General features: G+C 44.9%; 2 protein-coding genes across 2 annotated transcripts in view; both read left to right on the top strand.

Annotated features, from left to right (window-relative positions):
- ITGB3 (integrin subunit beta 3) overlaps positions 1 to 6,607 on the top strand; it is a 55,507-nt gene extending 48,900 nt beyond the window's left edge. Inside the window, exons 14-15 of the mRNA XM_045489281.1 lie at positions 1,987 to 2,153; positions 3,483 to 6,607. Coding sequence (XP_045345237.1) covers positions 1,987 to 2,153; positions 3,483 to 3,548 — 233 coding nt within the window. The 3' untranslated portion in view covers positions 3,549 to 6,607. The remainder of the gene's footprint in view (positions 1 to 1,986; positions 2,154 to 3,482) is intronic.
- Positions 6,608 to 12,709: 6,102 nt separating this feature from the next.
- Positions 12,710 to 13,099, top strand: part of EFCAB13 (EF-hand calcium binding domain 13) — a 132,744-nt gene continuing 132,354 nt past the window's right edge. The window contains exon 1 of the mRNA XM_045489278.1: positions 12,710 to 12,819. The gene's annotated coding sequence lies outside the window, so the exon portion shown is untranslated. The remainder of the gene's footprint in view (positions 12,820 to 13,099) is intronic.

Here is a 13,099-nt window from a genome sequence, read left to right as displayed (position 1 = left end):
AACACCTGAGAAGTTACTGGAGTGAGGTCACCCATCAGACACCTGTGGTTTATGGGAAGCAGAGCTCTGCAGAGCACAGTCCGCTTGGTCTTCAGAGGGGTGATGCACCTCTGTCTGTGTTGGTTGTTGACTAGGGTTGAACAGGAAGTCGGCTTTCAATAGGGTTAGGATTAAAGATGACGAAATATTTTGGGAAGGAACCCAAAATATTGTCTGGGTTGGCAGGCTTCCTGGTCTCTAAGTGTGCTAACAAGGTCATTAGGTTCCCAGCCCTCAGAGATGTACATATCCAAACCAGAGAAACAAATACAAATGCCTAAGGAGCTAGGTAAATAAATTAGTGAAAACAGTCAGGTGTAACAAGAACACGAGTAATAACAGTAGCTGATAGTTATTGAGCACTGAGTCTGTGCTAGGCAGAGTTCTGAGTTCTTTAAATATATTTAACTTATTTATTTTTACAGGTTTCTTTTTTTTTAAATATTTATTTTGTGGGAGAGAGAGAGAGAGTGTGCACGAGTTGGGGAGAGGGGCAGAGAGAGAGAGGGAGAGAGAATCCCAAGCAGGCTTCATGATCAGCATGGAGCCCAATGCCTGGGTGGCTCAGCTGGTTAGACGTCCTACTTGAGCTCAGCTCACGATCTTGCAGTTCGTGGGTTCAAGCCCCTATTGGGCTCTGTGCTGACAGCTCAGAGCCTGGATCCTGCTTCAGATTCTGTGTCTCCCTCTCTCTCTGCTCCTCCCCCACTAATGCGCTCTCTCTCTCTCTCTCTCTCTCTAAAAAGTAAATAATCATTAAAAAAATAAATAAGTTGGGGTGCCTGGGTGGCGCAGTGGGTGTTTGACTTCAGCTCAGGTCATGATCTCACAGTTCGTGAGATCGAGCCCCACGTTGGGCTCTGTGCTGACAGCTCAGAGTCCGGAGCCTGCTTCAGATTCTGTGTCTCCCTCTCTCTCTGCCCCTCCCCCATACATGCTCTGTCTCTGTCTCTCTCAAAAATAAATAAACGTTAAAAACAATTTTTAAAAGTATATATTTAACTTAACTATTCTTCATAAGTTTTGGAATTCAGTGCTATTACTTTCTCCATTTTAAACATGGAGAGATAGGAAACAGACACCCAGAAAGGTTAAATAGTTTATCAAAGGTCACATAGCAAAGTAAGTTGTCAGCCAGGATTCGAACCCTGGCGGTCTAGCTCCAGAGCCCACAGTAGCACAGCCTCCATGACAAGTTACATGTTGCCTCTGTTTAGTGGAGAAAAGAGGGTGGTGACAAGTCTGGCAAACTAGAAAATGTGTCCCATCTAAAGGGGACAGCAGCTACTCACGTCTAACCAGGGCTGCCCTGTGGGTGCAGTGTTTCCAGACCTTTTGATTTATGTTTAAAAAAAATTTTTTTTTACTTTTATTTATTTTTGAGAAACAGAGTGAGACAAAGCATGAGCAGGGGAGGGGCAGAGAGAGAAGGAGACACAGAATCTGAAGCAGGCTCCAGGCTCTGAGCAAGCAGTCAGCACAGAGCCTGATGCGGGGCTTGAACCCACGAACTGTGAGATCATGACCTGAGCCGAAGTCAGACGCTCAACCGACTGAGCCACCCAGGCGCCTCTATTTATTCATGTTTTTAAAGGGAAGAAGAAGACTCTGAAGTTTTAGGGGGATAATCTCCTGATTATTTAATGCTGCCAACAAAATAAAAATTTAATCAAGCTTTTGTTTTAAATCCAGTAGAGTTAACATAGAATCAACTTTTTAATAAACACTTGAGTAGGTTAGATTCTACCAGGGGTGACCTGCTTATGACCTCTAATTTGAACTACTCAGGACAGATTATTGCTGTCTTAAATATTGGTGCTCCCCCCCCCCCTTTTAAAAATTTTGATTTATTTTGTAAGCCCTGTTTCCCTCAGAGAGATTTCTAGTAATTTCTTACTTGGTCAAGTTGCCTTTACAACATCCCTGCTCTGTGCTCTCTCCTGACAGAGTGTCCCAAGGGTCCTGACATCCTGGTGGTCCTACTCTCAGTGATGGGGGCCATTTTGCTCATCGGCCTTGCTACTCTGCTCATCTGGAAGCTCCTCATCACCATCCATGACCGGAAGGAGTTTGCTAAATTTGAGGAAGAGCGAGCCAGAGCAAAATGGGACACAGTAAGAGTCGGGGCTGGGCATTTTCTTAAGTCATTGGTTTGAGAGCCTCAACTGGAAATAGTAGGTACTTAGGGGAGCCAGGTTCAGCCAGCACCATAATTTCCCAGTTAGTCTCTGTTGTGGAAATTGGGAGATGGTCCTGTTGTCTTTATTCCTGAAAACCACCTGAGTCTCTCCCTGCCACACAGTGACCATAGGTCCCATCGGTGAGAACTGACTGAGTACAGGTAGGGCTCAGCTCTGCTCTGGACACTGACATAATCAAAAGGAAACATATTCTCTAATTGAGGAAGACAGGACAAATGATGGGGGGGGGGGAACGTTATTATTGCCAGTTTGTAGATAAGAAAACTGAGCACAGAGAGGTTCAACGGCTTGCCCAATTGTGGGAGGGAATCAAGTTATGATAGAAATTACTCTTTGAGCCAGCCTCTTAAAACATATCCCCTCTGCAGTTTATTCTGATTGCATTCAATCAAGCATCTATTGAGAACTTTCTATATACTTAATTTTGCTCTGTTCTCCTTTGGCTCATCTTCCACATTCTGACTTTTTTTTCTGGACCTTCCAAAATGGCTGTTTGACTCCACGAATGTCTAGCGGGAGGCTGAAAGTTTGTTCTCATTTGATGGTCACCTCAGGCCTTGGTACTCAAGGGTCCCAAGAAACTTGAGATGTTTCTGTTTGTACAGTGTAGAAATCTGGAATCTCCACGGCACATGAGAATGTGTTGTATTTCTTGAAATGGGACTCCTAAAGACAGCCAGATCTTATGGGATTTATCACTTTTTGTTAGAAAATAATTTGGGCAACCCAGTGAGGGTCTTATTTTTTCCTGCTAACATGACAGTGGGTAGTGCTTGGAAGGATGAGATGAGAACAAATTAAAATTATTTTGAGTGAAAGCTATCCTCTCTGTTTCAGCTACCACCTGCTACATTTCTCGTCTCTGCCCGCATCCCCCAGCATAGTCACAACAAAAGAAAAAAAAATTGGAGAAGGGCAAAAGAGAGAGTTCAGGAGAGAAGCAGGAAATAGATACTGGCTACAAGTGGTACTGAGGTGTTTGGGGATCACCAAAAAGTAATGGGTTGAATTCAACCCCTTCGAAACAGCAGCACAATGGCATTCCACTTTCTCTCTCCTCTTATTTCCTACCCACTCCCATCTCAGGAGCGAATATGGGGTTACAATGAGCATTAAGCGATTCATGGATGGTGTAGCCCGGAGAAAGGTGTCTTGGGTAAACTCTTCAGGCGAAATGTAATCGTTGAGGGCAGGGAAGAATTGAGGAATTCACCGTAAGACACATTTCTGTTCTCTCCGCAGGCCAACAACCCACTGTATAAAGAGGCCACATCCACCTTCACCAACATCACCTACCGGGGCACTTAATGACAAGCAGTCATCCTCAGTTCACTGTCAGGCTGTCCCAGAATTGTGGACACCTCTGCTGTCATGTTTACAGGAACGAAATCTGTGGGGCAGGATCGGGGGCTGGGAGTGGGGTGGGTTACAAGAATGTCAGTATGTGGAGGTGTGGGTCTCTGTGCGTGTGTACGCGTGAGTGTGCTGCATGTGGGGGAGTGTGTAATTTAAAACTTGAGGTGTGTCCAGACACGTGGAGCTCCTCAGCCTTTGTCCGCAGAATGCCTCCTTCAGGGATCCTTCCTGCTTAACCTTAGGGTGACCCACGTAGCTGAGCAGGTACTGTTCATTACCTCAGTGAGAAGCCAGCTTTCCTTTTCCGGCCATTTCTCCCGAAGAGAAGGGCAGGGCTGAGCCTCTCATTCCAGAGGAAGGGGCCTTGACTCTGCCTTGAGTTTACGGTTCTTGGGTCCGACGCTCAGCAGCTCTGATAGCAAATGCTGGGCTCTGCAGCCTTGTTGTGTCATCTGGACTTTGATCTCCTTTGCCTTCCCTCAGGCTGAAGGAGAAATCAGAAGCAAGCGGAGCCATCGGAGTTGCCTATGTCTTTTGCTATCCCCTCAATCCAGTATGGTTCTCTCACAAGGGGAGCCCTTGCCAGCAATTCTGTTGGGAGTGAGGATGGGAAGGCCACTCAGGGGTCATGCATGGCCTGGATGAATGTGCCAGAGTCCCCCAGTTCATAATCATCACCCTTCAGATTTGTCTCCTTGGCACCCCACCCTAGAAGTTTGATTGGAGGACGCGTGTTACCCTTAGACCAGCATCACCTCTTTACCTTCTACGTCCACACTCTCACTGCTGTAGACATATGCTACATACTGGGAATTTCTTTCATGACCGGACGCTTTTCCTCCCAGGGAGAGTGCTGTGATGAGAGCCAGAGATCTGGCCCCACCCTTCAGGCCCTCTGCCCCTTGTCCAAGACACCCCCCCCCCCCTACACCCAATCTGGTGCTTCTGTGTGCTACATCCATCCATGGGGCTGATTGCACTTATCTACCTCTTGGCTGTCTTGTGAAGGAATCATTCCCATGGGTCTCTGAGTCTGCTGGGCATATGTGCCACATTTAGAATGATGGGCCAGTTGTATCAGCGTGTGTGGCCTATTCTCCTATGGGCTGGGCAACCTCATTTTAACTCAGTCTTTAATCTGAGAGGCCACAAGTGCAGTTTTATTTTATTTTTCTCATTGGGTCACCTGAAACCATGATGAGGCTTGCTTAATCTAAAGGAACATGTCCAGAAACACATTTGCATTATATTTTGTAGTTTTATTTGAGGAGGAAGGAGCATATTTAAAAACAAACAAACAAACAACCCCACATAGACTTGGGATGGATACAGACCCTCCTACTTGGCATCATTCATAGGGAGTTGCTGCCCATTTGCTGGATCTGTAGGGGCTCTCTCATCCTGGGAGCCTGTGGGGATGGCCCCACGGGCATGCTGGGCCATTTCTGAGCAGGAGGGGTACAAGTGGTTCTTTTCTCCTAGCAGTTGCTTCCTTGGTGTTCACATTGGTCTAAACATTAACAACCACCCTCACCCCCCATTCATCAAGAAAAAGGAAAGAGCTATAGACAGTGGTCTGACGATCAGAAAATGTAAGTCCTGGCCACATTGTTGCAGCTGAGGAAGCTTTACCCTTAATTAAGGCAAGCCTCTCTTCCTTCCCTTCAGGGCTCAGTTTTCTAGTTTGAAAAATGATAGTTTGGACCAGCCAGTCTGGAAGGTGTCTTTCAATACTGATAATCTGAGATGCTGGGACTTACTGTGGCATCAGACATACGGTCAAGATTCCGTGAGATGTTGATACTACTTTTTTGTTGTTGTTAAGTTGGGAGATCTGAGAGACCAGCTTTTGCAAGAGCAAATGTCATTCCACATCACCTTTCTCAATGAAAAAGCCTCATTCTGTCCTCTCTTAGAGCCCCTTCTCCAATGTTTGTTAGCAGTCACATTTCCTAATGTAGCACTCAAGCTCCACTTAGTTTATTATTCCTTAGCTCACTTTGCACACGTTTGCATCCACATATAAGGGAGAGGAATCCATTAAGAAGTAGCTGAAATGTGTATTCTGTATTCGTGTGTTAACACTGAGAATAAGCCTTGGAATTAGGAGTAGGGCAAATGACTGAGCCTTGTCTCACCCATGGATTACTCTTTACTGAAAGGGATGGTAGGACAGTAGAGGGGTAAATGGGGGAGGGGAGGGTTGATAATGAATCCAAGAAGTTTAGAACCTAACTATACCCTTTGGCTACTGAGACAAGAGTCCATTAAAGCAGTAGTTGGACCTTTTCTTTAGATAAGATGGTTTATATGAAGACACTATATCAAAGGAGGAAGAACATATATTTAAAGGATGAAAAAATCAGTAGGACTCTTCTCTGAGCTTCTGGAAGGAGACTCCTAGGCTTTAAAAAGGCGCCGGGTGGTTCAGTTAGGTGTTTGACTTTGGCTGGGGTCATGAACTCGCATTTCGTGAGTTCCAGCCCCACATCAGTCTCTGTGCTGACAGCTCAGAGCCTGGAGCCTGCTTTGGATTCTGTGTCTCCCTCTCTCTCTGTTCCTCCTCTGTTCACGCTCTCTCAAAAATAAATGAAGATTAAAAAAAAAAAAAGACCAATACTCTTTGTATGCGGGGAGAACCTGTAGCTGTGTTCGCGAGACAGCAAATGGCAGTCAGTTTGGGCATCACGTAGGGTGAACATCTAAATAGTATTTTGGTATCAGCACAGCCCAAAGAAGTTATTTATTTGTACTCAGCTCATCTGGAGAGAATTTATGTTCAGTCTCAGGGTGTGTGGATAGTAATGGGAAGCTTGGGATGCTCCTGACAAGTTGTCACATAACGAATCCCATCTTTCTCTCTCAGATATTCCTAGACCATCCATGATTTCAAGATCCTTCTCTTTGTTAGGTATTCCTGGTTGAAATGACTTAAGTGCCTTCCTGACTTCCTAACCACCCCCTCTGTTTGAATTGTGCAACAGTAAATTAAATGTGCTTTCCAAAAAGAATTGACCTAAGGCTGCCCAGTTCTTCCTGTGTTGTTATTTCTGTTTTCTTTGGGTGAAAAGAGTAAATGTCATCGCCTCAAAAATGATTATTTTAGAACAAGCCTGTTTCCAAATGTAACCAAATGATGACCACCACGGGGACTGAAGTTTACTCCAGAACCCAGAGCATTTCTTTAGACTTTCATAATGTTTTCAAACTGACTAGGTTATTGCTGTTCTAAGAGTTGGAGTTTTTTGTCTTTTAATTGGGGATTTTTTAGGAACTTGTGCAATCTCAATAGAACAGACTGTCAGTTTAGCCTAGGTTTTGTTTGCAGGAGGCATAAATCAGTACAATAAAGGCTTGATGGCAGATTATTGACAGGATCACTTAAATGCCCAGCTTTAGGGGGAAAAATGCCCAACTTTTATTTTAGGAATTGGGTCTCAAGATGTGGTTTGAGGACCAGCAGCCTCCATATCACCTGGGAAGTTGTTAGGAATAAAAATGCACAGGCCACGCCCCAGGGCTACTAACTCAGAAAATCGGAGATGGGGCCGGGCCCAGTGTTCTGTTTCAGCAAGCCTTCCCTGTGATTCTGCTGCTTACTCAAGTTTGAGAACCATTGACTTAAGAAGTCACTTACCTGTCCTTCTGGCTTACTAAGTTTGCAGTTAAGTCATCTCAGTTACTAAAAGATTATGAATATAGCTTGGCGGGTATATTAAGAGAACCAAATATCTACCCACACAAAATGAAAATCCACTTTTGATCCATTTTCCAAATTAAGTGATCAGAGGCTTCTGGTTCCCTCATAGCCACAAATTCTCATGAAAAACTAAAAGAAGTACTAGATCAAAATCACAGGGAAAGAAACCCAACTAACAGGATACTTGGCAGGCATCTAAGAAAACCTTTTATTCACAGGAGATGGGATGAATATCGAAATTATTAGCATTATCACTTTATAGGGTAAGACTCTAGAATTTGCAACTTCACTTTTTGCTATTTAAAATGTATTGAGCATTGACAGTGTGGGGTTGAAGTACTTTACAGCACACTCATCATCTTTGCCTTTGGGTCTTACATTCCTTAAATAGCGTGCATTTTTAAAAAACATTACAGTGCTGATGTGATAAAAGGATTATGTGAACACACACTGAGACCTTTTATGGTGAAATTTTGTAGGTACACTGTGTTTTATTTACTTCATGGTAACTGATGAATAAATATCTGGGTAAAATGGAGGACTTTATGTGAAAATGAAATGAAAAGCTATATATCAAATCATATTTGTAATCCCCTAACTCTTGGCCTGTGTAGTCTGAACTCTATAGTAACAGCCATGTAATGACCACTGGGATCAATTACAAGCAAGTTGTCTTGGAATTACAGTGCATTCATTTTTCACACTGATGTAAGGAAACTAACATATGCTGTGCAAGAAAACCATTTAATGCTTGTTGAAAAATAATTTCTATTTGGTTTTGTAACATATTTCTTGAAATATCTATTTCTGATATTTTGTAGTTTGACTAAAGCACACAGGCAGTTTTAAATGCTTGTGATTGGGGTTATCTATATTGTTAAATTTTAAGGGGCACCTGGATGGCCCAGTCGGTTAAGTGTCCGACTCTTGGTTTTTTGGCTTAGGTCATGATCTCACGGTTTGTGACTTTGAGCCCCACATTGGGCTCTGTGCTGATGGTGCAGAGCCTGCTTGGGATTCTCTCTCTCTCTCCCTCTCTCTCTGCCCCTCCCCCACTTGCTCTGTCTCTTTCACAAAAATAAACTTAAAAAATTTTTTTAAAAATCCACTTAATGAGACTATCCAAGAATAGTTAGCATGTGAAAAGAAAATTATAGGTCAGTTAACATGATTGTGTTCCTTGCGATTGCTGCCATAGTGCTGTTTCTCTAAACTTTTGCACAGAGAAGACATTTTCCGTCAGCTGTGTATTTTCTGACAATACACGGGAGAATGCTCACAGAATAGAAGCATTTAGAAAGCAACATTTAGATTTAACAGCCTTCAGGCAAAATCTCCACAGTACATTGTTCTTTATCAGTGTCCCTGAAAACAGCTTTGTAAGAAAAAAAATTTTCGCAATTCATTGTGGGTTTTTTTTTTTTTTCTATTAGTTGGGTTTTCCTGTGACTCATACAATTGGCATGATTTCTTTGGAGAGATCAGAGTGCTGGGTGTGTAAATATCATTCGGTGGCCAATGAAGAGATTGGTTAGGAAAAATGTTAATGGATCTATGCTCAACTTTGCTTCTCCTGACCCTTATAATCCCCCATTGTGACAGAGGTTGCTAATTGTGCCCCCATATGTGTTTTCCTCTTCTCACGTAAAGTCAGAACTCCTAATTTCCAGTTGGACACATGGCTGCCTGGAATAGATACTATGTCTCCAAGCTTCTGTGCAGCTAGGCTGCCCTGTCCATCTTGTAGCCAGATGTGAATGGAAGAGGTGCATACCACTTCCATTGCGAGCCACTTAAGAAGGGAGCATGCCTCTCCTCTCCCCTTCCTTCTTCAGGTAGGCCCACTGTAGAGATAATAGCTAGAACTTAAGCAGACCTCACGGATCAGGATGGGACCTGAGGGATTGTGGTAGTTATCTATTGCTGCATAATAAATTACCCCACGATTTAGCAGTTTAAAACCACAAATGCGATCTTGCAGTTTTTGCGGCATGTCAGCTGGCTTCTCCCCTAAGTGCAGAAGCCAAGAGAGAGCCAGGAGGAAGCTGCAATATCTCTTGTGACGTAGTTTTGTATGTGTCACGTCAGCATTTCCACCATACTCTATTCGTTGTTAAGTAGCCCGCTACAACTAGTCCATATTCAAGAAGCGTGGATCAGATGCCACTTTTTTTTTAAAAATTGTTTTAGGGGCGCCTGGGTGGCGCAGTCGGTTAAGCGTCCGACTTCAGCCAGGTCACGATCTCGCGGTCCGTGAGTTCGAGCCCCGCGTCGGGCTCTGGGCTGATGGCTCAGAGCCTGGAGCCTGCTTCCGATTCTGTGTCTCCCTCTCTCTCTGCCCCTCCCCCGTTCATGCTCTGTCTCTCTCTGTCCCAAAAAAATAAATAAACGTTGGAAAAAAAATAAATAAATAAAAATTGTTTTAAATGTTTACGCTTTGAGAGAGAGAGACAGAGACAGAGTATGAGTGGGGAAGGGGCAGAAAGAGAGAGAGGGAGACACAGAATCTGAAGCAGGCTCCAGGCTCTGAGCTGTCAGCACAGAGCCCGACGCAGGGCTAGAACTCATGAACCTAGATGCCACTTCTTGAAGGTATGAGCGCCGTGGTAGATAAAATTGTTGCCCCTGCCCATCCCCCTCTCCCAAAGGCACCCATGTTCTAATCCCCAGAACCAGTGAATATGTTACCTGGCATGGAATAAAGAATTTTGCTGATGTAATTAAGGGCAGAAACAGGGAAATTTCATGGATTATGTGGATAGCCTTAACACAATCATAAGGGGGTCAGAGTGAGAATAGGAAATGTAATGATGGAAACAGGTCAGTGTGAGGTTGCCACGAGTCAAGGGATGCAGAAGCCTCTAGAAGCGGGAAAAGGTAAGGAGTAGATTTTCCTTTAGAGCCTCCAGAAATGCAGCCTTTGTAAGGCCAGTTTTGAACTTCTGACCTCCAGAAATGTAATACATTGTTGTTGAAGTTTGTGGTAAGTTGTTACAGTAACAAGAAACTAATACACCAAAGAACTTGTGGACATAGTTCAAAACTGCCACAGTCCACCCTCTGGTCACTACTTATTCATAGTTCCCTCGCTTGCAACAAGTGCTCCCCCTTCCCAAGGACCCCCGTCTTATCTCATTATAGCATTCACTCAAAGTCCAGAGTCTTGTCCTCTAAATAGGTCCTGGGGCAGAGGAGTCTTCTTGGATATAGTTCCTTACATTTGGCTACTTGAGTATAGTGCCTCTTAATCTGAAGTCCTGTGAACTACAGGAAAAAGCTATAAACTCTCTTCCTGCAACAACCAATTAAAATGGCAGGACAGATAGGGAGACATTCCAGTTTCAAGGGGCAGAAAACAGGTTTGCAGAAGCCCCCAGTCCATAGCAGTTCTGAAAGTCACTTGGGTATATAGGCTGGCAGTTCCATATGAAAGGCCTGGGAATAATTCTCCATGGATTTTCATTCTATCTTCTAGGCTTTTGGTTTTACCCTTTAAGCCATCTTTATTGCATTAAAGGTAGCGTGTATTTATATGGAAATAGTTTTCTCAGCCTGCTTCCTGCTTATAGAGCTGGAGGGTCCAAAGACCTCTTTCCTTTTCATGCTCTGACTCCTTCAGCCCAAGCTGGCAGTGTTTCTGACAATTACAATACTCTTTAAAAAAAATTATGAATCTCCTGCAAATCTTGATTGGGTTTCAGTCCCATAAAATAAAAGCCCTACCCATAAATATCTTTGAGCTAAATCTTTTGCTACCTCGGGCTTCTGCAGAAGGACAAAAGCCTTAAGCTTCTTAGAAGCCATATTATTTGAATGAGAGGATTCAAGAAGCATAACCTTAAATCTTTTGAGAGTCTTTTGCCTGTGATATCTCCCTTAAGCCACCACTGGAATAAATGTCAGTGGAGCAGTAAAATAGAAGACTGTGTCCTTGCAACTATGGTTAGCAATATTCACCCTTGAGTGACCATCTCTGAACCTCTCGAATGTGAGAAATAAATTTCTATCTTGCTCAGGCCACTGTTATTTAGGGATTTTCTGTTAGCTGAAAGAATCTAATCCTAACTACTATACTCTTGGTGCTATTTGGTGAGCGTCTCTGAAACTGACTAATACAGTAACTAACTCATCAGTAGACTCAGTACTAACAAACTACAAGTGCTCAAGATTGTGAAGTCCACAATCTGGTGATCAGACAGACTGAAACCATTATGATCCTTACATGTTAGAAGTTGATGCCTTATGAATAGATGGAAAATGGGCTCAGCTCATTAACAGAGGTGGACTGTAAACAGTGTGTGTGGGTAGGTGGGGAAGTAGGGAATGGAGGGGGGGTGTTTACAAAAATAAAAGACATGGTCTCAGCACTCATTACTTACTGTTGAGGGAGATAAAACACATACATGTTAAAATACCAAAGAATACTAAAAATACTAAAGAATGCCTACACAACAGGATTTGAGATATAAATGGGCACAAGTATCTCTGAAGTAATTAAATGTTTTAACATTTTTTGAGCACTGCATAAAATTTTTGAATTATCACAATTCTGAACGAATGAGAAAACTGAGGCTTAGAGAGCTTAGTTTGCCCCACTGCATACAGTAAATAATTAGGATAATTGACTCAATAATTGAATTTGCATAGATCCAGCTCTAAAGCCCACGCTGCTCACCACAATGTTAACGGAGAGCTCAGGCTGGCTCAATCAATGTGAATTTTACCTTTTTGAAAATTTTCCCTTATACCTCAAATCATGAGCTTTAGGGGGAAAATATTTGCAAAACGCTCTCCGCTTGACAGAACATTTACGACTCTAGTGTAGCAAAAACCTTAAAAATGATTAATTTCATGTCTTGGATTCGTACAACGTTTTAGCGACATAATATTTGGGGCAAGCCGTGAAAAATCGCTTTGTGTCTTTTACCAGTAACATTTCATCTGCAGCATGCACACACACAAGAAATTGATCTTCGAAGAAACACAAAGCATCTCTTCCCAAAGTAAGCGTTAGTCCTCTGAAGGGCAGCCTGGAACCGATTTCAGCCAAGCGTCGGGACAAAGAGCTCTGCGCTGTTTTCCGGTACAGAGCGGTAGAAACCAAGAAGGATGGAATGTTTTCGAAGGCAGGGCGGGAAGTATTCAAAGGATGGATACAGGATAATCCTGAAAAGATGTCAGACTGGGGCGGGACACTGCACCAGGGAACGAAGAGAGCTGCAGGAAGGGTAGGGAGTGCGGGACGGACGGCGAAATCCAGGCGCCGGGAGGACAGCGCGCGGGGAGGAGCTCGCGTCTGGGCCGCCGAGCGGGGCCAGGTGAGGTCACAGGCCCTTGTGACGTGGGGTGGAGCCGCGGGGCCGCAGCGCTGTCCAGTCGGCGCGGAGGCGGCGGCGAGCTCAGCCGCTCCCCGCTGCTCCGGAGCCCCTGCGCGGTGACGGAGGCGGTGGCGGTGGCGGTGCCCTGGGTCCCGCACTCTTGCAGCGCGGGCCGCTCAGTGGGCGGAGCGTCGGCCTCGGTCAGGTGACCTGGGGGCGGGGCTTCGTCGCGTGGGAGCCTGGGAAGGCGGCGCAGCGAGAGCGCCGGGCCACGCGGGGGCGGGGGCTGAGCGGCCTGCAGCTAGGACCTTCGGATCCCATGGGGCTAGGGCCTCGGCCCGTGAGGCGGGAGGAAGGGGACACCCTTGGGAGCCCGAGGTGGTTCACGGTGGGACCCCCCCCCCCCCCCCCCCCCCCCCCCCCCCCCCCCCCCCCCGCCTAGGGGACACAGGTGGAGAGGCAAGACTTGCCGAGGAGCGTGCCAC

This window comes from Leopardus geoffroyi, chromosome E1, assembly GCF_018350155.1.
Source record: "Leopardus geoffroyi isolate Oge1 chromosome E1, O.geoffroyi_Oge1_pat1.0, whole genome shotgun sequence".
Lineage (NCBI taxonomy): Eukaryota > Metazoa > Chordata > Mammalia > Carnivora > Felidae > Leopardus > Leopardus geoffroyi.
The sequence above is the reverse complement of the archived record's forward strand: the minus strand, read 5'-3'. Positions and strand labels throughout refer to the sequence as shown.